General features: G+C 44.2%; 1 protein-coding gene across 6 annotated transcripts in view; it reads left to right on the top strand.

The window, feature by feature from the left end:
• The window catches only part of CSDE1 (cold shock domain containing E1), a 99,304-nt gene extending 84,084 nt beyond the window's left edge, over nucleotides 1-15,220 (top strand). For all 6 annotated transcript variants that reach the window (XM_029573212.1, XM_029573209.1, XM_029573208.1 and 3 more), the window contains 6 exons: nucleotides 2,899-3,018; nucleotides 3,766-3,858; nucleotides 4,370-4,548; nucleotides 5,368-5,531; nucleotides 6,464-6,596; nucleotides 13,884-15,220. In XM_029573212.1, the coding sequence (XP_029429072.1) occupies nucleotides 2,899-3,018; nucleotides 3,766-3,858; nucleotides 4,370-4,548; nucleotides 5,368-5,531; nucleotides 6,464-6,596; nucleotides 13,884-13,931 (737 nt within the window). In that variant the 3' untranslated portion in view covers nucleotides 13,932-15,220. The remainder of the gene's footprint in view (nucleotides 1-2,898; nucleotides 3,019-3,765; nucleotides 3,859-4,369; nucleotides 4,549-5,367; nucleotides 5,532-6,463; nucleotides 6,597-13,883) is intronic.
• Nucleotides 15,221-20,413: the final 5,193 nt, after the last annotated feature.

Below are 20,413 nucleotides of genomic sequence, written 5' to 3'. Positions count from 1 at the left end.
TTTTCATTCACAACACAGTTAAGCTGTGAAATTTCTTGCCAGAGGATGTAGTCAAGGCATCTAGCACAGCTGAGTTTTTAAAAGGGGTTTGGAGAAGTGGCAGTTAAGTTCATAAACAATCACTGCTTACCCATAGGAGTGAAGAACAAGAAATGGATCTGCCAGATACTTCTAGAGAGCTGAATTGGCTGCTGTTAGGATGCTGGGCTCTGTTGACCCTTGGTCTGATCTTGCATGGCACTTGTATGAAATGTTATATTAAATATGCTACCAAACTGTAGCATCTAAGCAGTTTAACATAAAAATATGTAAGTCATCCCCACCTCTCCTTAGTTAAATTAAGCAAGACTATTTGCTCACGAGGGCTTTAGAGATTTTCCCCTCTGTTCCTTTACGGTTTTAAGGATTAAACTGTGTAAAGTTAGTTTTGTTTAGGATAGACCACTTATTGAGATTATTTTTGATCATATCTAGTTGGTAGTATAATACTGTTCTCATTTTGGGAGTTTGAATTTAGCTAGTTTGCTACTATAAACATAGCACAATGTCCCTGGAGTAGTGAAGCCTTCAGGGTATCTTTATAAATGAGCACTTCAGCCCACAGGACTATACAGAATGTCATTCATTTATCCCTTTTGATCATAGCCTAAAATTTTCTTTTGAGGAATAACTACACACATTTAATATTAGTTTCTCCATTGACAAGTAGGATTAAATCAGCCATAACCAGTGGGTGATGTCATCTGACAGTACAGACACAGACCCAGCTCTCAGAGCTCAGAAATTTCCACACATGGTTCTGAGCAGCGATACTGCTGCTGAGACCTATCCAGTTTGGGAGATGGCATATTAAGCAGTGCCAAGTCTGCATTATGTAGATCCTTCGCTCCTAGTATTTCTTGTATCCAGTTGAATAATCTTTTTCATAGTGCAGAAATAAATGGATAATTCCACCATATATGGAGAAATGTTCCCCCTTCTCTGCATTTCCTCCAACAACAGTTGCTAGCAGAAGGATACATGCGTTTAATGCAAACTGAAGTGATATACCATCTCACTATGAGTTTATAGCAGTTTTCCTGCTGCTGTGCCGAATTGGAGCATTTACTTGTGTCTGTGTAAATACTATCCCACATCTCAGGATCAGTTATGGCTCTAAATCAGCTTTCCCAGACACCTGAAAGGTTTTAATGATGCACAATCATCAAACTTTTTCCGTTGGAAAATCAGAACCTAGGGGTCACGAAACGAAACCCTAAGGAGGACGACTCAGAACCAACATCAGGAAATATTTCTTCACAAAGAGGGTTGTGGATGCCTGCAATGCCCTTCTGACGGAGGTGGTGAAAACAAAAACAGCAAAAATTCAAAGGGGCATGGGATAAATACTGTGGATCCCTAATGACTACAGGATGGAAATGAAGAAATGAGTGCATGTGAATAACTTGCTGGTGTGGCAGTTACTACCCTTAACCAATAAGTCTTCATACTGTTGATGCAACTCAACATTGCTCTCTCAACAGCAAGGGGTAATGGGGACATAGATTCAAACAGCAACCAAAAGGGCCCGACTTCTATGGTCTGGGAATCTGTTAAGCATGGAGTTAATCTGCATGGTGCAGCAGATACTTCCATAAGCTTGCTGGGCAGACTGACAGAAAAGGACCAAATGGTCCAGTTTCTTATTTGCCATACCTGGTTTCCCCGCCCCCCCCCCCCCCCCCCCCAGCAAGATTTCTAAGCACTTACCTTGCTTTCCTTCAGAAAGCAGTATCTGCATTCCACATCCTGTCAATTATGCTGCTATTCTTTTGAAAACCACATACTCACAAAGAACGGGGTCTTCACTTCTTAAAACTGTAAGAACCTAAGCATTACTTGCAGAGAACTCAGTCTTGCTGTCAAGTTTCAATGGTTTGATTCCAAACCAGTTGGTAAGGGCAGTTGCCAAGAGAACACTCAAATTGGCTAGCGGACTGCATAGCACACTGCTATGCGCTGGCTGGCTTACAGATTACTGTCAAGGCTCATCAAGTGAGAACCATGGCAACACTACTGCATCTGATGGCATCTTCTGCTGAAGAGAGATGCAAAGCTGCTGCTCGCTTATCAGTACCCATCTTCACATCCCACTACTGTCTAGACACCATGTCCTGGAAACTGTACAACTAGGAAAATAGTTTTACATAGCCTGTTCACCCAAAAACCCACTTTCCACTGGTGGGGGGTCCAAGTTGTCTGGTTAGCTGCTCCACAAGGCATCCCTTAGCTTGGGACTCCCCACTGGTTATGGCAGTTTTTAACCCTGTTGATGAGCAAGTTGTTTACCTATAAGCATAGTTTTTCTATAGATGGGATAAATCATCCATACATTCATGACCCACTCTCCTCTCTGAAGAGTAAAATATTTGAAGGTTTAAAGCGCTGCAAGAGACTGAGGCTCACGAGACAGCAACCATGTGTGGCAACTTCCGTGAATGCTCTGACTTCTGAGCTTTGAGAGCTGGGTCAGTAGATAGCATTATCTAACACACCCACTGGTTATGGCTTATTTATCCTTCTGGTTACAGGTAAGCAGCTTTGCTTTGCTCACACCAATTTGAAATAGGGTTCTAGCTTTCTCAATAACTACTTTATTTAAAAAGCCCCCAGATATTCAGACCCATTTGCCAGCCCTGAAGTAGAAGAGACATTAGAAAAATACTAAAGTTTATATCCTCTGAGGTTCACAACTAGATACTTGAAGGTTAAAATTTGTAAGGAGCTGAAGTCCTGTAATAAAGCAATTGTAAAATCAGTTTGGGTACCAGCTCAGGTTTAGTGTTTGCTTAATCACTTCATTCTACATCCCAGATAGGCTTGGGAAGCTATTGGTAACTGGACACCTTTCTTTTGTAGTTAGCAATTCCAATGATGTAATTGATCCAGCAGTTTACTGGGGTAAAGTGATCCGTCCCTTGCGCAGCGTAGATCCCACTCAGACGGAATATCAGGGAATGATTGAGATCACGGAGGAAGGTAAGCACAACTGCTGCCACTTGTGTGGCCTTGACCACTCTTGTAAGACTTAAGTAAAAACAAGAATCTGGAGCCCATTTTAGTTTCTAAGGAGGGCCAGTAATTTGCAAATACATACTTAAAACGTTCCGGCAATAGTTCTAGGTTGCTTAATTTTCAAAAGAGATTTTTTTTTGCTTGCTTTTTTTTTTTTAAAACCAGAAATTTCTGCTGCTGTTGTAATGGCATATTGAGCTTAGTCTAATACTGTTTTCAAATGAGCTTTCATGTTCAAGAAGGCAGTTTTGGTTTGGTTTTCCCAAGCAAGGATGCTGATGTGAAGGTCCTTCAGCACCAGTACTAGACTAGCCTACGCTGCTCCAGCTGCACGTTTAGTGCTTAATTGATATCGGACAGGAAAGACTAGTGTTAAACAGTAGAATAACTTCAGAGGGAAGACTTCTAAGGTTACTGAGATTGTTTACATATTTTAATACTGTTGGGGTGTAATAACTTTGACAAGTGTCAAAAAAACTGTTGGTACTACTCTGGTTACAAAATCTTGGCCTTGCTAGAATGTTTGCCTTGAATTATTTTTTTGGCTATAGTTTCTGTGCTCTTGGCTTCCAGTCATGCCCTAGCAGGGACTTGGATCGGATTTGTCATGGTTTGGTTGTTTTAGTTGTAGTGAGCAGTATAACTGACATATTGAATAGTTTTAAAGCAGCTACAGTTTCAGGTAAAGTGGCCAATTAATTCTGTTTTAAGACTTGCCAACAGATAAGCAAAAAACCATTGAAGAAGCCCCTGAAGAAACGGAGGAAGCAGAGACCGAATCTGGGACGGAGCCCAGTGTACAAGGTGCTTGTCTTCTGATTCTCTAATCTGTGTACAAAATATGATTGGCCTCACTGTGACAAGTGTGTGTTTTTGTTTTTTTTACTTACACTGCCATGCTGACATTTTTTCCAGCGATGTGCAGCCTTAACCTAAATGCACTGCTCTGGCAGTTGGTAGTCTTTTGTGCATTTAAGATCCATCATGTGAAAATGGATATAGCAGAAACCAGTGGCAGACAAAGTATTCTGAAAGCTTTCTCTCAAGTAAAGTAAAGACTAGCAGCACTTAGTTTTTACTAAACTAAGAAGGCGATAGTTTGATGGAGCATTATCGAGATGAAGTCTTTAATAACCTGTATGCAGTAAATGTCAGTCTCTTCTGAACAGCTAGAAGAATAACTGTATCCATTAAGTATTCCCAGAGCTGCTATTTTCTGGAATATCCTTTCACATAAATTAAGCTTTCGGGCTACATGTGGGTTGATTTTAAATTTTGTTTTTCTTTTTAAAACTCCCTTACCCCCCTCCACTAGGAAGCATGAAGGGCCAAGTCTTCCCTTTTGGCATAGTTGGTATGGCTAACAAGTCAGACTGCCTGCAGAAGGGGGAGACTGTTAAGTTCCAGCTTGGTGTCCTTGGCCAGCGTGGACAGACAATGGCTTGTAATATTGAACCTCTCCGCAGAGGCACTGTAGAATGCGTGAAAGATCAGGTTGGTGTAACTTCATCCAAATTCTGTTACATTTTGGCATTACAAAAGGACTAGTCCTCTAGCACAGTACATACTTGTCAGCAAGGAAACTGTAAATTAGGGATTCTTGGGGGGGGTTTTCCCTGGAATTTATCACTTAGTTTATTTTATGATTGTTTTGTGTTTTTTTGTTTTGTTTCATTGTACACTGCTTAGGACAAGCTTTTGAAGGATGAGGAGGCAGCATATAAATAAGTAAATCTATAATGAATGACAATCGGAGAAATACTGAGATTCTCAGGAAACAAAATATCAAAAATGAGGTCATTTATAGTGACCTCTTCAGTTCCGTAGGTGTAAGGTGGAGGACATATGCTTTGTGCTTAGGGAAGGAAAAGCCCTGTAGTGGTTACACAGTGACATTTAATGGCCCAAGACATGGTATGACTCCTGGGTAAGCTGCATACCGTGCCACTTAGGGCAGAGCTCTTGGCCTGTATAGAAGATATTGTATGACTTTAAAAATGGAGGGCAAGATGAACCTGCTATCTTGGCAACTGTGCATTATGCTGCCATGCTAGGAGGTCTGGATTGATTCCCAAACTGGACTTCTGTTTACTATGCTAGCTGACGATGCTGTAGAGGAAAGCGTCCCAGCCATGCCTGTATCAATCTTCAGTTGTCTTGCATTTTGAAGTTCTTGTGTAGGAGCAAGGCCCAAATGGGCAAGTCTGCAAAGCATTTGTGGTATAGTACTTCTAAAGTGGAATGTGGATAGAGTGTAATTCCAAGAAGCTTATCTTGATGAAATATTTACTCTTCCCTGCCTTCCCCTTTCAGTTTGGCTTTATTAACTATGAGGTGGGTGACAGCAAGAAGCTCTTCTTTCATGTAAAGGAGGTTCAGGATGGAGTGGAGCTGCAGGCTGGTGACGAAGTAGAGTTCTCAGTTATTCTGAATCAGCGCACAGGGAAATGTAGTGCCTGCAATGTCTGGCGTGTCAGGTAAACGGCTCTGGCCCCTTGCTTCTACTTACATTTTTTTCTCTTTAGTTTTTCACCAAAATGTATGTTTTCAAATGTTTAAATGAAGAGAGATTTCCTCTGAATATGCATTTCCTGTACATACTCCAGGGTTTTGCCTCCCCTATACAATATTGTATGAAGAAAGTTAGTGCGTGGGGTTTTTCATGCTTCTGTGTTGTCCTTTTTTGTAATGGCAAACACCTTTTTATTGCTAAACACCAGTCCCTAATTGGCTGACCCTGTTAAGAGAAGAGGGAGTGTGCACACCATAGACAGCTCTGGAGAGGAGGGTTTAAAGGCAGATAGGTGTGCAGCACCTAGAAGATGATCCAGTACTAGGGGAACCTGGCTTGTTCTGGGGGTATACTGCTGTTCCCTGTATGCACCTGATCAGGCCAGACTCTTGGGTTTTGACTCCCTGCCAGCAGATGGAGACAGTTTCACTGACACTGTACAGTGTGCCACCTGCACTCCCTCCAAATTTGTCTCCAGCAGATGGTAGATGGTGTAATGAAAGTTAGCAGATAAGAGCCAATTTCCCTTTTAAATTTACTATTTTATTTATTTAAAAATTGTATATACTGACGGTCGTTGGGAACATCTCATTGGTTTACATGAAAACGGAATGCAGCGAACATGCTTTACATAAAACATGAAGTGATAAATTTCGGGCTAACAGAGCACTGGGAGGGAAAAGAACTAAAATTTTATACAAAAACTAAGTAAACAAGTAAATAATTACATACAGGGTAAATGCAAGCTGGGTAGATGTTTGCGTAGAAAAGTATACATATAAGGATCTAACTATTATCACAGTTTAAGCTTAGCACACATGCAAAATTACATAAGTGGAAATGCTTTGGATGTAGTAAGATATTTTAATTCCCATGTCTGTTTTTGCTGTCTTCCAGCGAAGGCCCCAAGATCCCTGCAGCTCCTCGTCCTGACAGATTGGTTAGTCGTTTAAAGAGCATTACCCTGGATGATGCCAGTGCCCCACGCCTAATAGTTCTTCGTCAGCCAAGGGGACCGGATAACACAAAGGTACTGGATTTTAGATTGCATGTAAGATGTAGAACAGTGCCAAAGTGCTGTTAGGCTTACCAGGGCTCAGCACTTCATGGTTATGATTTATAGTGGTCTCTGCTCAGGATACCCCAACACCCTTTGTCTTACGAGAAAAAGCTGTACCCTCATACTGCTTGGTAGTCCAAAATGCTTGCTATAATTACCCTTGCACATCAACAAGGTTATAGTATCTCATTCCTTTCAGCAGTGCTTGTGGTACATCAAAAGGCAAAACCACTAATTGGGTATAGCTTTAATTCCATTTCTCAGAGGACAAGCAGAATGATGGTCCTCGCGCATGGGTGACATCATCAGATGGAGCCCCAATGCGGAAAACTTGTGTCAAAGTTTCGAGAACTTTGACTAGGCTATACCACATGTCCATTAGGGGTCCCTCTCCAGGTTTTTTCCACAGAGCCCTAAGCATCGCGGTGTGAGTGAGCTCACTTTTGGCTTTTTTTTTTGGCCTTGCGGAAAACTTAGTATGGGTGTACCATCTCTGTACAGCATGTAGTTCTACACTTCATGAGGGGCCTGCTTCAATTAAAGCTTCCCCTAAGGCCTCCCGCTGTGTCTTGGGATCTCAATGTGGTGGCAATTCAGCTGATGAAAGCTTCTTTTGAGCTGCTGTGTACCTATGACCTGAAGTGCCTGAGCTGGAAGATCATATTTTTGGTAGTGGTCACCTCAGTGTGCAGGGTCAGTGAGCTCCAGGCCTTAGTGACTTATCCACCTTTACACTAAGTTTTATCATGACAGGGTAGTTTTATATATGCACCCTTAGTTCCTGCCTAAGGTGGTGATTGATTTCAATTTTTACCAGTCGTCCTGCCAATATTTTTTTACCATGCTCCATTTGCACCAAGGTGAACGAGCACTGCACAGTTTGGGCTGCAAGCGAGCCGTAGCCTTATCTGGAGTGGACAGAAGCCCTTAGTCAGTCCACCCATCTTATTTCTTTTGACAAGAATAGGTTGGGTGTTGCTGTTGCCAGACACTATCCAATTGGCTAGCAGATTGCATCTCCTGTTATGCTCAGGCATCTTGGGGGTCATATCAAAGCTCATTCTGTCAGTTACAGCAGTGTCAGTGGCTCACTTGTGAGCAGTTCCGTGGAGAAGATTTGCAAGGCTGCAACGTGAACATGTGGAGAGAACTCTACACGTTCACATATTGTCTGGATAGGGATGGCAGACATGTCAGGTTCAGCCAGTCTATCCTTTGGAACCTGTTTGAGGTGTAGAATCCAACTCTCTCCCCTAGGGCCCATTGTTTGGGTTCAGGCTGCTTCCCCTTCCCCCTCCCCCTCTATTACCAAAAGCAGCATTGTGCCCGTTAGCACCTGGTTAGGTGTCTGTTGGTCCTCCTTTTGTGTTGGGGAGCAGCCTGTAACTAGAGATTCACCCATGTGTGAGGACCATCATCCTGCTTGTCCTATGAGAAAGCAGAGTTGCTTACCTGTAACAGATGTTCTCCTAGGATAGCAGAATGTTAGTCCTCAGGAAACCCACCTGCCAGCCCGAGAAACTGGATTTCTCTTTTTTTTTTTTTTAATTTACTGTTATTACAAACAGGAATATCAAAACAGATCCATCATAACATATAACGCTATGTCCCATTACAGTAGGAAAACCTCCCCTCCATGACTTATTTTCTGTTTTGTTCCCCTCCCCCCCCCCCCCCCCCCCCCCCCCACGTGGACACATATTAGTATAGGGCATGCTGGGCATGATCAGTGTGCCTAGTCAAAATTGTAGAAACTTTGATACAAGTTTTCTGCATCAGGGCTCCATCTGATGTCGCCCATGTGTGAAATCTAACATCTTGCTGTCCTCCGAGAACACCTGTTACATGTAAGCAACTCTGCTTTCTCCAGTTCATCTAATTCCACAGCCCCCTCAAGGTGACATGTTTTAATTTGAGGTACTGCTGTTTAGATTTTCATGCAGTGGAGAATGGTGATTTGTTACCAGACTATAAGAGATGAGTGCATCGATTTGCCATAGGGGCTCAGCTGTCACCCCCTACTTTCTACCTTTGGATGCTAACTCTTTGCCCTTGCATCTGGGATGAGAGAGGGTCATATTGGGGTTCCACTTAATGCTGTCTGTCATAAATTTTCGGTTCACTCTTATAGCTGCTGCTAATGGAATATACTTGCTTTATCTCATCAACCATAGTTTTTAAGGCCTGTATGAAAACAGAGTAAAGATGGAGGGTGACACAATTGTAATTGCAGGGAGTGAAATTGCACATCTTAATTATCGGCTCTAACTGCCATTCTTATACTATCTAGAGCTGGAGAGCATTTTAAATTTTATACAAAGTGGAAGTGCAGTATGGGATCTACTTAATGTTTAGGTATTTGCCAGGTACTTGTGACTTGTATTGGCCACTGTTGGAGAAGTGATACTGGGCTGGATGGACCCTTGGTCTGTCCTAGTGTGGCATATCTTATGCTCTTATGTACTCACTATAAGATGTTTCTAAATATCTATTTCCCTGTACGTACCCGGATCAGTCCAGACTCCTGGGTTTTGCCTCCACACCAGCAGGTGGAGACAAAGTTCTGACACTCTGCCATAGATACCTAGGTGCCACCCACAGCCAGTCAGTATTACTCTGTCTCCAGCAGGTGTTAGGTGTGCTCAACCCACAGTCTGTGATTATTTAGGATAGTGGTTAGTTAGCTTCAGGGGACCAATTTTCAATTTGGGATAATCTTACTTATAAAAAAAAAAAAGAATCTCCTCAGCCTCCCAGGGGAAGAGCAGTCCCAGTTCTCCCCCCACCCCCCTCCAACCCGGTTCGTGAGGTGGCTGTGGTCGAGGACCCAATAGCCTTGATTTTACAGCAGCTTAGGGGTTGACACCAGGGAAACCCGGCTCACTCACCCCTGGAGACCTATCGGCAAGACCCTTCCTGTGCTGGGCAAGTATATTAAAAAAAAAAAAAAAAAAAATGTTGCTTGCTGTTCCAGCTCTCCCTTCCCTCCGGTGAGTCTTTTGATTTTTTTTTCTCTCTCCCGTTCGCGGTGCTTTAAAAAAAAAAAAAATTTTTTGATTTTATTTTCCTCTCGCTGCAAGCCGGCATGCCGTGGAGATCAGCGTGCAGAGCATGTGGCTCTGCGCACACTCGCTTGTCTCGGGATAATTTATGCTCTGCTTGGCTGCCGGGAGGAGAGGGCACATCGCAAACCTCCGGGGGAGTTCTGCTTCGCATCACGTCGGTCACCCGCGTGTTTGGGGAGCTGTTGGAGATTCCTTCTGCCCCGTTCCCGCTGAGCATGGGAACGGGCACCATTTTGGATAATTTCGGAGAGGCAGGGCCGGCCACATCAGGGACAGCATTTTGCCACCAGCTCTATCGCCACAGCGTCCGCCCGTGGGGGGTGGGGGTCCTAAATCAGCGGGACCGCCACAGTTTTCGATGGGGGAAGTCCCTACAGAAGAGGAGGATTCTTCTTCATCCTCTTAATTCAGATTTTATTCTGTTTTTACATAAAGCATTTCGGGCCAGGAAAGCCTCAAAAAGGCAGGGCAGATCAGAGTTCCTCTCCTTTGCCCCCCTAAACCCAGAAAGTGGGCCAAGTTCAGAGCGGATCAGGATGCCCCCAAGGCTAGGTGCCCCTTAAGTTCCAGGGCGCCTCAGGACGAGTCTGATTCATCCTCAGATGTTTCTCCGGACTAAGAGGAATCAGGACTTGGCCACCCCTCCCCCGAGGGGGGGTAGAAGGTGATGAGGACAAGCAGCAGAGTGCTGCGCGAGAGTCCCATAGCATGGATGGAGGTGACCCTAAGGTAGTTAGGTTATTCCATAGGGATGAGCTGGCGCCTCTTATTCCCACTATTTTAAGAGTTGGGCATTGAGATGGTGCAGGATCTGGTGTCCTTAGGGTCTATGGACCCGGTTTTATTGGGTCTGAGGGGCCTGCAGACAGCCTTCCCTTTCCATTTCTCAGCAACTGATTTACTCTACAGGGAAATGGGATCCCCAGATATGGGGCTCAAGGCCACAAAGGCTATGAATAAGCTCTATCCTTTGCCTGAGGAGAGGCTCTGGTGATCCTCCAGATCCCGAAGGTAGATGCAGCCGTGGCTGCAGTTACAAAGAAAATGACTATCCCGGTCACGGGCGATACGGCGCTCAAGGATTTGCAAGATCGTAAGCTTGAGCTGCAGCTGAAAAGAATTCTTGAAGTCTCGGTGCTAGGTGTCTGGGCAGCAATGTGTAGTAATTTGGGTTTGAGAGCTGGGCTTCACTGGGTGCAGTAGCTACAGGCCGAGTCTCTCTCTGAGGAAGAAGCTAGTCAGGCTGGATGCCTGGAAGCGGTGATAGCCTACAGTGCGGATGCCCTTTATGATCTCTTACAGACTTCCGCCCAGTCCATGGTCTCAGCAGTTTTGGCTAGAAGGTTGTTGTGTTTGCAAAACTGGGCAGCGGATGTATCTTCTAAATCCAGCGAGTATTGCAGCTTTTGAAGGCGCTTGGCTTGGGTGGTCAATATGGTCAAGAGCCACCTGATCCCCTCCCAATCGTTGGAGTATTTGGGAGCTTTGTTCGACACTCACTGGGTCAGGTCTATTTCACGTCCGACCGGATTGCCAAGTTGCAGGGTCAGGTGAAGAAATTGCTCTCCAAGGCTTGACCCCAGGTTTGGGATTTTTTGCAAGTTCTGGGGTCTATGACCTCAACCCTGGAGCTGGTTCCCTGGGCCTTCGCTCATATGCAACCCTTACAGTCCACCTTGCTTTCCCGCTGGAGCCCGGTCTCAGAACAGTTCCATTAGTACTTGCCTCTGACGGCAAGTACTACATTGGTGGCTGATCTTGGACAATTTGAGCAGAGGAGTCCCCACGGTGGTGACCACAGATGCCAGCCTCTCCGGCTGGGGTGCAGTTTGTCTGCGAACTCTGTGCAGGGACAGTGGACTCTGGAAGAATCTCTGTGGTCCATCAATCGTCTAGAGACCAGGGCAGTCCGCCTGGCACTGCAGGCGTTCCTCCCACTGATTGAAGGGAGGTCGGTCAGAGTGTTATCCGACAATGCGACAACAGTGGCTTACATCAATCGGCAGGGAGGCACCAAAAGTCATCCGGTGGCAGAAGAACCTTGGCTGATAGTAGGCTGGGCGGAACAGATTCTCCTCAGTATAGCAGCGACCCATATAGCAGGGGTGGACAACGTTCACGTGGACTTTCTAAGTCTGCATCGTCTCAACCCCGGCAAATGGAGCTGGCGGACAAAGCCTTCCAACTCCTCTGCGACAGATGGGGCGTCCCTCATATGGATCTGATGGCGACATTCAAGAATTCAAAGGCTATGCACTTCTTTGCTTGTCGCAGGGATGGAGTGGATGCTCTAGTTCTTCCCTGGCCGGTTCTACTGTATGTGTTCCCTCCTTGGCCTCTAATAGGCAAGGAATTCCGCATAGAGAGACATCCGGCGGAGGTCATCTTCGGTGGCTCCTGAGTGGCTGCCAAAGCCGTGGTTCGGATTTGCTCCATCTGGTAGTGTGGATGGTCCTCTGCGGTTTCTCTCGCTCCCGAACCTGCTTCATCAGGGGCCCGTCTGTTTCAACCAGGTCGATCGCCTCTGTCTAGCAGCATGACTTACGAGAGGCAGCGTCTGAGGGGAAAAGGCTATTCCGATGCAGTGGTCACTACTCTCTTGCGCTCGCGTAAGACTTCCACATCTTTGTTACGTTCGAGTTTGGAAAGTTGTTCGAATCGTGGTGCATGGCTCAAGAGATTGTGCCTACTCAGGCATCTGTGTCGAATATCCTGGGTTTCCTTCAGGCGGGATTAGCAAAAGGGTTGTCCTATAGTTCCTTGCGAGTACAAGTAACGGCTCTTGGCTCCTTACGACGTTCTCTATGGAGGGTGTAGCATTGGCTGCGCATCCAGATGTATCTCGATTCCTTAAGGGAGCGAGGCATTTGCGTCCTCCAGTGATTTCTCCATGTCAGTCTTGGAATTTAAATTTAGTATTCAAAGTTCTCTGTGCGCCGCCTTTTGAGCCCTTAAAAAGGACGACCTTGAAGGATCTGACATTGAAGGTGGTCTTTCTGATAGCGATCTCTTCAGCTCATAGGGTTTCCGAGCTTCAGGCATTGTCCTGTAGAGAACCTTTCTTGAGGATCTCAGATTCGGGTGGTTCCTTCCTTTCTGCCTAAGGTAGTTTCTTCTTTCCATTTGAATCAATCTGTGGAGCTTCCCTCATTCTCTGGTCTGGATAGGTCAGACCCTCTTTCGTGGAATTTGCAGAAATTGGATGTTTGCAGGGCTCTATTAGGTTATCTAGAAGTTACTAATGGATTTCAGGTCTCTGTGCTCTGGAGTGGTCCAAAATGAGGTAACATGGCCTCTTAAGATTACAGTCGCCCGGTGGTTGAAAGAAGCAATTAATTCAGCTTATTTGCTCCGAGGTCGATCTTCGCCAGAAGGCCTTCGGGCACATTCAACACTATCTCAAGGCGACTTCTTGGGCGGAATGCCAACAGACTTCGCCAAATGAGATTTTCAGGACGGCCACATGGACATCCTTGCATACGTTTGCGAGGCATTACAGTCTTGATGTTCAGGCGCCAGGGGTGGCTAATTTTGGAGAAGGTGTGCTCAGAATGGGCCTCTCCGGTTCCCATCCCAAGTAAATAACAGCTCTGGTACATCCCAGGAGTCTAGACTGATTGGGTACGTACAGGGAAAAGAAAATTGGTTCTTACCTGATAATTTTCGTTCCTGTAGTACCACGGATCAGTCCAGAATCCTGCCTATTTGCTGCATATAGGTAATGGAGAGTCTGCTGCTTCAGCATTAGTTTTTCTCATCTACAGAACAATTGATGTTATCTTGTTTATGGGGTCTGGTTTACAGTTGGGGTCGATGTTTCATTCGAGTTATGGTTCTTGTATATAGTTAGTTTTGGTTGGCAACTATCCTGCTTTGACATTACATAGTATTGACAGGCTGTGGGTGGCACCTAGGTATATATGGCAGAGTCTGTCAGAACTTTCTCTGTCTCCACCTGCTGGTGCGGAGGCAAAACCCAGGAGTCTGGACTGATCCATGGTACTACAGGAACGAAAATTATCAGGTAAGAATCAATTTTCTTTTCAGCAGCGACTTAAGATTTCTTGGAACTCTGCTATATTACATTCTAGATTACTTGGTTTCAGTAGTGTAGAATGTCTTAAATCCTTATTGATTTTCATTGTGGGGTATTTGGGTGACCTCTGTCCTTAAATTTTGTTGTTTTTTACAGGGATTTGTTGCTGAGAGAAAGATTCGTCAAGCTGGTGTCACTGAGTAACTCCCCTGTCACAAAGCACATTACTTAAATCAAGTACGATCAAGCAAAGGGGGTGCATAGAGGGTCCCACAACAACCTGTCCAACCCTCGGGAATCCTGGAATACTTATTCTGTGTAACTATTACACCAATTTTAACACCTATGTTGATGTTTAAAAACCAGAAACTTAATTTTAAAATAAAAAAAAAATTATGCACAGTTGCAGGTGGAGAGTTAAAGTGGAGCGTTAATAGTATCACTTTTTTTTTTTTTTTTTTTTTTAGCTTTATTTGAATGGTGCATCTAACGCAACTGGTAACAATCTCCTTTGCCTATCTGAGAACATTCAACAGTTGTATTATGATAAAATCTTGTGAAATTCTGCACTCTCAAGGGAGGGAGGGGTGTGTGCACGCTACTTTCATTAGTTCAACCAAGGTTTTGCCACTTTTTGGCTGTGAACATGGTCTTCCTCTGTTGATGGTACACTGGTCATCCCATGCATTCTGCTTTGTTTGAGGACCACAGGAGGGCAGAATATTGCTTTGACTATTCTATGAATGTGTACAAGGTTTGTTTGTGGGGGGTTTTTTTGTTTGTTTTGGGTTTTTTTTGTTTGTTTTTTTGAGAGTTTCCTTAACTTTTTTTTTTTTAAGATCTCTAATCTCCTTTCTTAAATATACTTGTACGATGTTAAGATTTCATTGAGCATTTTTCAGTTCTAGAAGGGCTTTTATTTGCGTATTTTCCTTGAGTTCTTGGTAAGTGGAGTGCAGAATTCCATAAGAGTTAGTGTGCCATCTGTGTGGATTTAAACACATAAAAGAAATTCACAAGTTTGCTGCTCAAACACTGCGGCTTCTAAACACCGTTTTCTCTTACCAACAAGAAGAAAATGTGCCTGATGTGAATAAAAAAAAATTTTTTTTATTTTTGCATTTTGCAGCAGACACCAATCAGACTGTACTGCCTTGAATAGGTCTATTCAGATTTGCATCAGGATGAAATACAGCAGTGGTGTCAGTGTGGTCGCGCCTTTCCTCCCTCCAATTCCCCTAGTCACTTATCAAGCAAGAAAATGGAATGATTGGTCTAAGTATTATTTTTAACCAAAAAGATCAGGAGTTTATTTTCTTTAAATAGAAGGCAGTATTCCCCCTTCCATATATATTTTTTTTCCCTCCTGTTCTTGATTTTGGGGGTTTCTCGTCTGGGAGATGGCATTATCTTTGTAAAACTTGGCTTTCTCCAGTTTTTCTGTTAATGGCAAAGAATGGAATAGAATAAAGTTTTACCAAATAATTTTGAAACAAGGGGTATCTTCTTGTAATTGTTACACATTGCAAGTTTCCTCACAGCTTGAAATAAAAATGTGCTTGAATTTTCAACAAAAAAAAATCTGTGAGATCAAAGTGCAGTTAACTTTTTTTACATGTTTTAATACAGCATTTGGTTTGTCTACACGGCTTCCAAGCAAGTGCATTCTTCATGTTAATTTCTCTGTATTGCTTCCTGTGGAGCAAATTTCTGTTCTGCTAGGTTTGTGCTTCTGTGGATCTTCCAGAAGAGAGACTTGTAGTGAATGTGACATGGAATGATTGATTCCATTTGGTCTCATCCATTACTCATGTGAGTTGGAGTAGCGCTAAAGGTGCCTGTATGGTTTGTCTTCACATAATGCAATATGCCAGCTAGGATTTTGTAAGCTACTATTTCCTTTTTTTTTTTTTTTTTTTAACCAAAAAGTAAATTCCTTCCAACACTACCCATGTACTATGTCCATGTAAGTTAAGGGTGCAACTTGCTGGCCAGGGTGCCTTTGCTACCAAGAAGCTGGAGACCAATGGGGTATGCGTTCTTTGGAAGTCTTCTTCCTGCTCTCTCTGCCAGAGAAATTATCAGGAGTATAGAAATGGGATGATTAGTAGTAAGCGCAAATTGCTACCCTTCAGCTGTAGATAGTTTTGCTTGGTTTACTCAAAAGTTCATAAAAGCTCATTTGCTTATTAATTGGGTGGCAAGGGCTGAAGCAGCCAGTCTACAAAACTGCTTCCTGGGATGACATGGACCTATGCACTAAAATTACTGGCTGCTTGATCCAGGCCAGCAGCAGTATGGGTTACAGAAACACACTGGCATACATTAGAAACCTGATCAGCCACAATAGTGCTCAGGTAATATAACTATGGCCAAAATGTTAGGCTCATATTCCCCTCCTACTTTACTGACCATGTTTTTTTTTTATACCGGTATTCTTCGAAACATCATATCAGTTTATATGTAACGTGTGACAGAAGGGAAATACATTAAACAGGGTGAATGCTGAACTTGGATGGATATATAGATGATAGTTAACAAAAATTTGTTAGTCAAACATTGCATATCATAAATAAGGAAAATAAGCCATAACCTTTCAGTTAGTATTTACCATTAGATTGGGTGGATAAGATTGATGGGAAAAGGGGGGAGGGGCAGGGAGGGAGGGGTTGAATATAGGGGTTAATCCGGGAAGGCTTTTTTTTAAAAAGCCAAGTTTTAAGCTTTATTTATTTTATTTTTTTAATTTGTGTGCTTGCTTCCAGTCTAAGGTCTGATGGCATAGAGTTCCAAAGTGTGGGACCTGCTATAGAGAGAGCACGCAATTTAGTGGAAGTTAGACGATAGGTCTTGTGAGGTGGGATGCAGAGGGTGCCTTTGTAGATTGCTCTGGTGGGGCGTTCAGAGGTATATAGGTGAATGTGGTTGCTAGTCCAGTTAATGTTGCTGTTGTGAAAGGATTTGTGTATAATGGGTAAGTTCTTGTAGAGGATGCAGGCGGAAACAGGCAGCCAATGCAGATCCTTAAGGATTGGAGTTATGTGGTCAGTTCTACGTGTGTTAGTATTCTGGCTGCAGCATTCTGGAGTATTTGTAGGGGTTTAATGTAAGAAGCAGGGAGTCCTAGGAGGATTGTATTGCAGTAGTCAATTTTCGTAAGGATGGTAGCTTGTAGGACGGTGCAAAAGTCGTTGAGGTGTAGGAGGGGTTTAAGTTTCTTAAGGTTGTGGAGTTTGAAGGAATGAGTCTTATCATGGCGTTGATGAATTTTTGGAAATTGAGTTGGCTGTCAATAGTGACTCCAAGGCTACGAGCTTGTGGTTGGAGGGAAGTTGCAGGTGCGTGCTGATTCCTGTCAAGTACTTGGTGGTGGTATGTTGCAAGATGAGGATGAGTTCTGTTTTTGCAGTGTTCAGAGCAAAGTGCAGGCTGGTAAGGAGGTGGTTTATTGAGCTGAGGCAGTTCTCCCATGTTTTGATGGCTTTGTCTAGTGATTCCTGGACAGGAATGGAGATTTGGACATTCTGTGTGTAGAGGAAATGTGGGAGCCCTGGGTCAGTAAGGAGTTGGCAGAGGGAGAGGAGGTAGATGTTAAACAGTGTGGATGAGAGTGCAGAACCTTGAGGGACTCCTTGGGTAAGTAGGGTGGGTGTGGATTCGGAGTTTTCAATTTTGACCACATAGTGCCTATTCTTAAGATAGGAGGTAAACCAGAGGAGGGCTGAGCCAGTGATATCGATTTCAGAGAGGCATCTGATTAGGGTGTCATGGTTGATGGTAACAAAGGCAGCTGAGTAGGGCTAGGATGTAGGAGTGACCTCAGTCCATTCCTTTTAGCAAGGTGTCGGTAAGAGAAAGCTGTAGGGTTTAGGTGCTCAGGAATTTTCAGAATCCGAATTGACTGGGTGCAAGTATGTTATGGGTTTCAAGGTAAGTTGGGAGTTGACCACTTTTTCTATGACTTCAGCGAGGAGGGGAAGGTTGGATATCTGTCTGTAGTTGGCAAGGTCTGAGGTGTCAAGGTTAGGTTTTTTTTTTTTTTTAGGATGGGTTTGGCTACTGCAAGTTTTAGGGAGTAGGGAACTATGCCAGAGGTGAGTGAGCAGTTGATTTGCACTAAGGGCTTGGCAATAATGTTGGGGATGTCTAACAGTGCTTTGGAGGGTAAGGTGTCGAGGGGGTGTGAGGATGGCTTGAGCGTTTTTAGTATGGTTTCAATTTCTAGAGCAGAGATGGTGTCTCTAGTGTGTCCATTGTTGGGTTATTGATGCTATGTATTGGGAAAGTTAAGGGGCATGGGGTGGAGAAGCGCAGTAGGATGTTCTTTATCTTGTTATGGAAGAATTTTTGCTTTTAGGATCTATGTCTAGGTCATTAGGGGGTTTGGTTTTGGTGAGTTCAGTGACTAAGGCAAAAAGGGCCTTGGGGTTAAATTGGTAGTCATGTATTTTCACTGCAAAGTGGTCGCGTTTAGTTTTGAGGATTGTTATTCTGTAGGTTTGCAGAGTGGATCTGTATAGAGCAAGATGGGTAGGTGAGGGTTCTTACGCCATTTTCTTTCAAGAAGTCTAAGGTCAAGTTTAAGGTTTTTTAGGAGTGGGGTGTACCAGGGATTTTTTGCATGTTGTGTGGCTTATTTCCTTGGAAGTGAGAGGGCAGAGTGTATTAGCAATGCTTGTAGTAATGTTGGTCCAGGAAGCAAGGGCTAGGTCAAGGTTGGTAAGGTCTAGGTTGTGTAGGGAGTTAGTGAGAGCGGCTGTGAGGTCCTCCTTCTTGCAAGGCTTCCTAAATTGTATGCTTTTGTTGTGAGTTGGGTTGTGGTGGGAATGTGTGTTTGTGTAAGTATGTTTTTATGAGGTAGTGGTCAGACCATGGTACGGGTGTGCAGGATGGGAGTTGGGATGTGTGGATGGGGGAGTTGGTGAATATTAGGTCGAGGGAGTGTCCCGCTTTGTGTGTGGGGGTGTTAAGAGTTGTTGGAATCCTAGTGCATTGAGGGCATTAAGTATGGTTTCGCAGGAGGAGGAGGGGTTTGTGTCATCTATATGCAGGTTAAAATCGCCTACGTTGATGGTGGGGGCATCTGTGCTTAGATTGACTATGATGTATTCGATGAGTGGTGAGGGATTTTGCTCAAGAAGGTTTGGAGGGGCGTATATTAGGCAAATTTGTAATTCTCGGGACTTGAATAGACCAATTTCCAGTCTGTGGGGGATCGATGTGTATAGGTTTTAAGGTTAAGATGTTTTTTTACGGCAAGTAGTATCCCCCCAACTTTTTTTCTTTGGCCTAGGAATTGAGTGGATGTCGTAGGAGTGGGTAGGGAGTTGGTTGAGGATGACTGTGTCTGAGTGTTTTAACCAGGTTTCTGTGATTGCACATAGGTCAGGTTTACAGTCCAGGAGGAGATCGTTGAGGATGAGGGCTTTTTTCCCTAGGGATTGAGAATCTAATAGGATGATGGAGAGAGTGGTGAGGCTGAGGAGCTGTGTGAGGGGGGAGATTGTGATAGGAATGAGAGATTTTCTATGTGCTGTGGGCGTGCTGATGAGAAGGGGGGTGTGTTTGGATGTTCTGCGTTTGATCCGGATGGTGTGGGCTGCCATAGTTGATTATTGGTTTAGGTTAAATGGGATGGGTTGTTATTACTATGTGTGTGGCTGAGATAGTAGACGCTGTCTGTGGTATGCGTGGGGGTTTAGGGTGGAAGGGGGTATTGCAGGGTTTGAGTGGATGGCGGCGAAGGGGTCGGAGCAGGGCACCTACGACTGACCTTTTTAAAAGGTCCGGTCATCTCGGGGGGGGGGGGGGTCACTTCCAGGGTCGGTCGGGTGCTGAAGCCTAGTTCCAGAGCAGCAGCTCAACAGTGAAATAGCTTCTGTCAAAACTGATATGAGTACATTGGGAAAAGTCCTTTAAGCTAGCAAATGTAGAGATTTTGGAGCTGCAAGGAAAAGCACAGCTTAACTATTGTCAAGTAGAATCCTATAGAGCTCTACAGCTTAATAGGAAATAGTTAATATTCTGCCATGCCACCTAGAAACCACTATGGCCACAGCTGTGTGGCTTCATGGGCTGACCTACAGACCAGAGCCTCAAACAAGTTTTATTACAGAATAGGTACCAGGCATACTGTAGTTCCCTGTATGTACCTGGATCAGTCCAGACTCCTGGGTTTTGCCTCCTTGCCAGCAGATGGAGACAGTTTCACTAACACTGTATATAATAAGTGTGCCACCTGCAATCCCTCTATTTCTGTGTCTAGCAGATTCAAGGTAGTGTAAAACCTGCAATCTGGAGAGAGAGAGAAAAAATTAAGACAATTTCTGGATCCTCCCAGGGGGTTGTGAGGTCCTGGTGGGACCATCCCCCCCAGGTTTTGAGGCAGATGGAACCTGCTGGCAGTTCTATGCTGCAAGCCCAGTAGAGCAAGGAAGTATCCCTTTTATACGGTTTGTCCTGAGCTGGGTTGCTACAGTTTTGCAAAAGGAAACTGATATATAGCAAGTGGTCTGTTCTCCTGGACCTCTGCACCAAAAGAAAGTATTGGGTTTTGTGCCTATTTGTTCTCAGAGGTAAAAGAAAAAAGGAACTAGAATTTGTGCAGCAGTGGGGCTCCAGGGGGGGAAGCTTTCTTAGCAGGTCAGGGAGCTCAGTAATGGGGTTTTCAGCAGCTTCTCTGCCTG

Source organism: Rhinatrema bivittatum, chromosome 12 (genome assembly GCF_901001135.1).
Source record: "Rhinatrema bivittatum chromosome 12, aRhiBiv1.1, whole genome shotgun sequence".
In the NCBI taxonomy this organism is placed as follows: Eukaryota; Metazoa; Chordata; class Amphibia; order Gymnophiona; family Rhinatrematidae; genus Rhinatrema; species Rhinatrema bivittatum.
The sequence above is the reverse complement of the archived record's forward strand: the minus strand, read 5'-3'. Positions and strand labels throughout refer to the sequence as shown.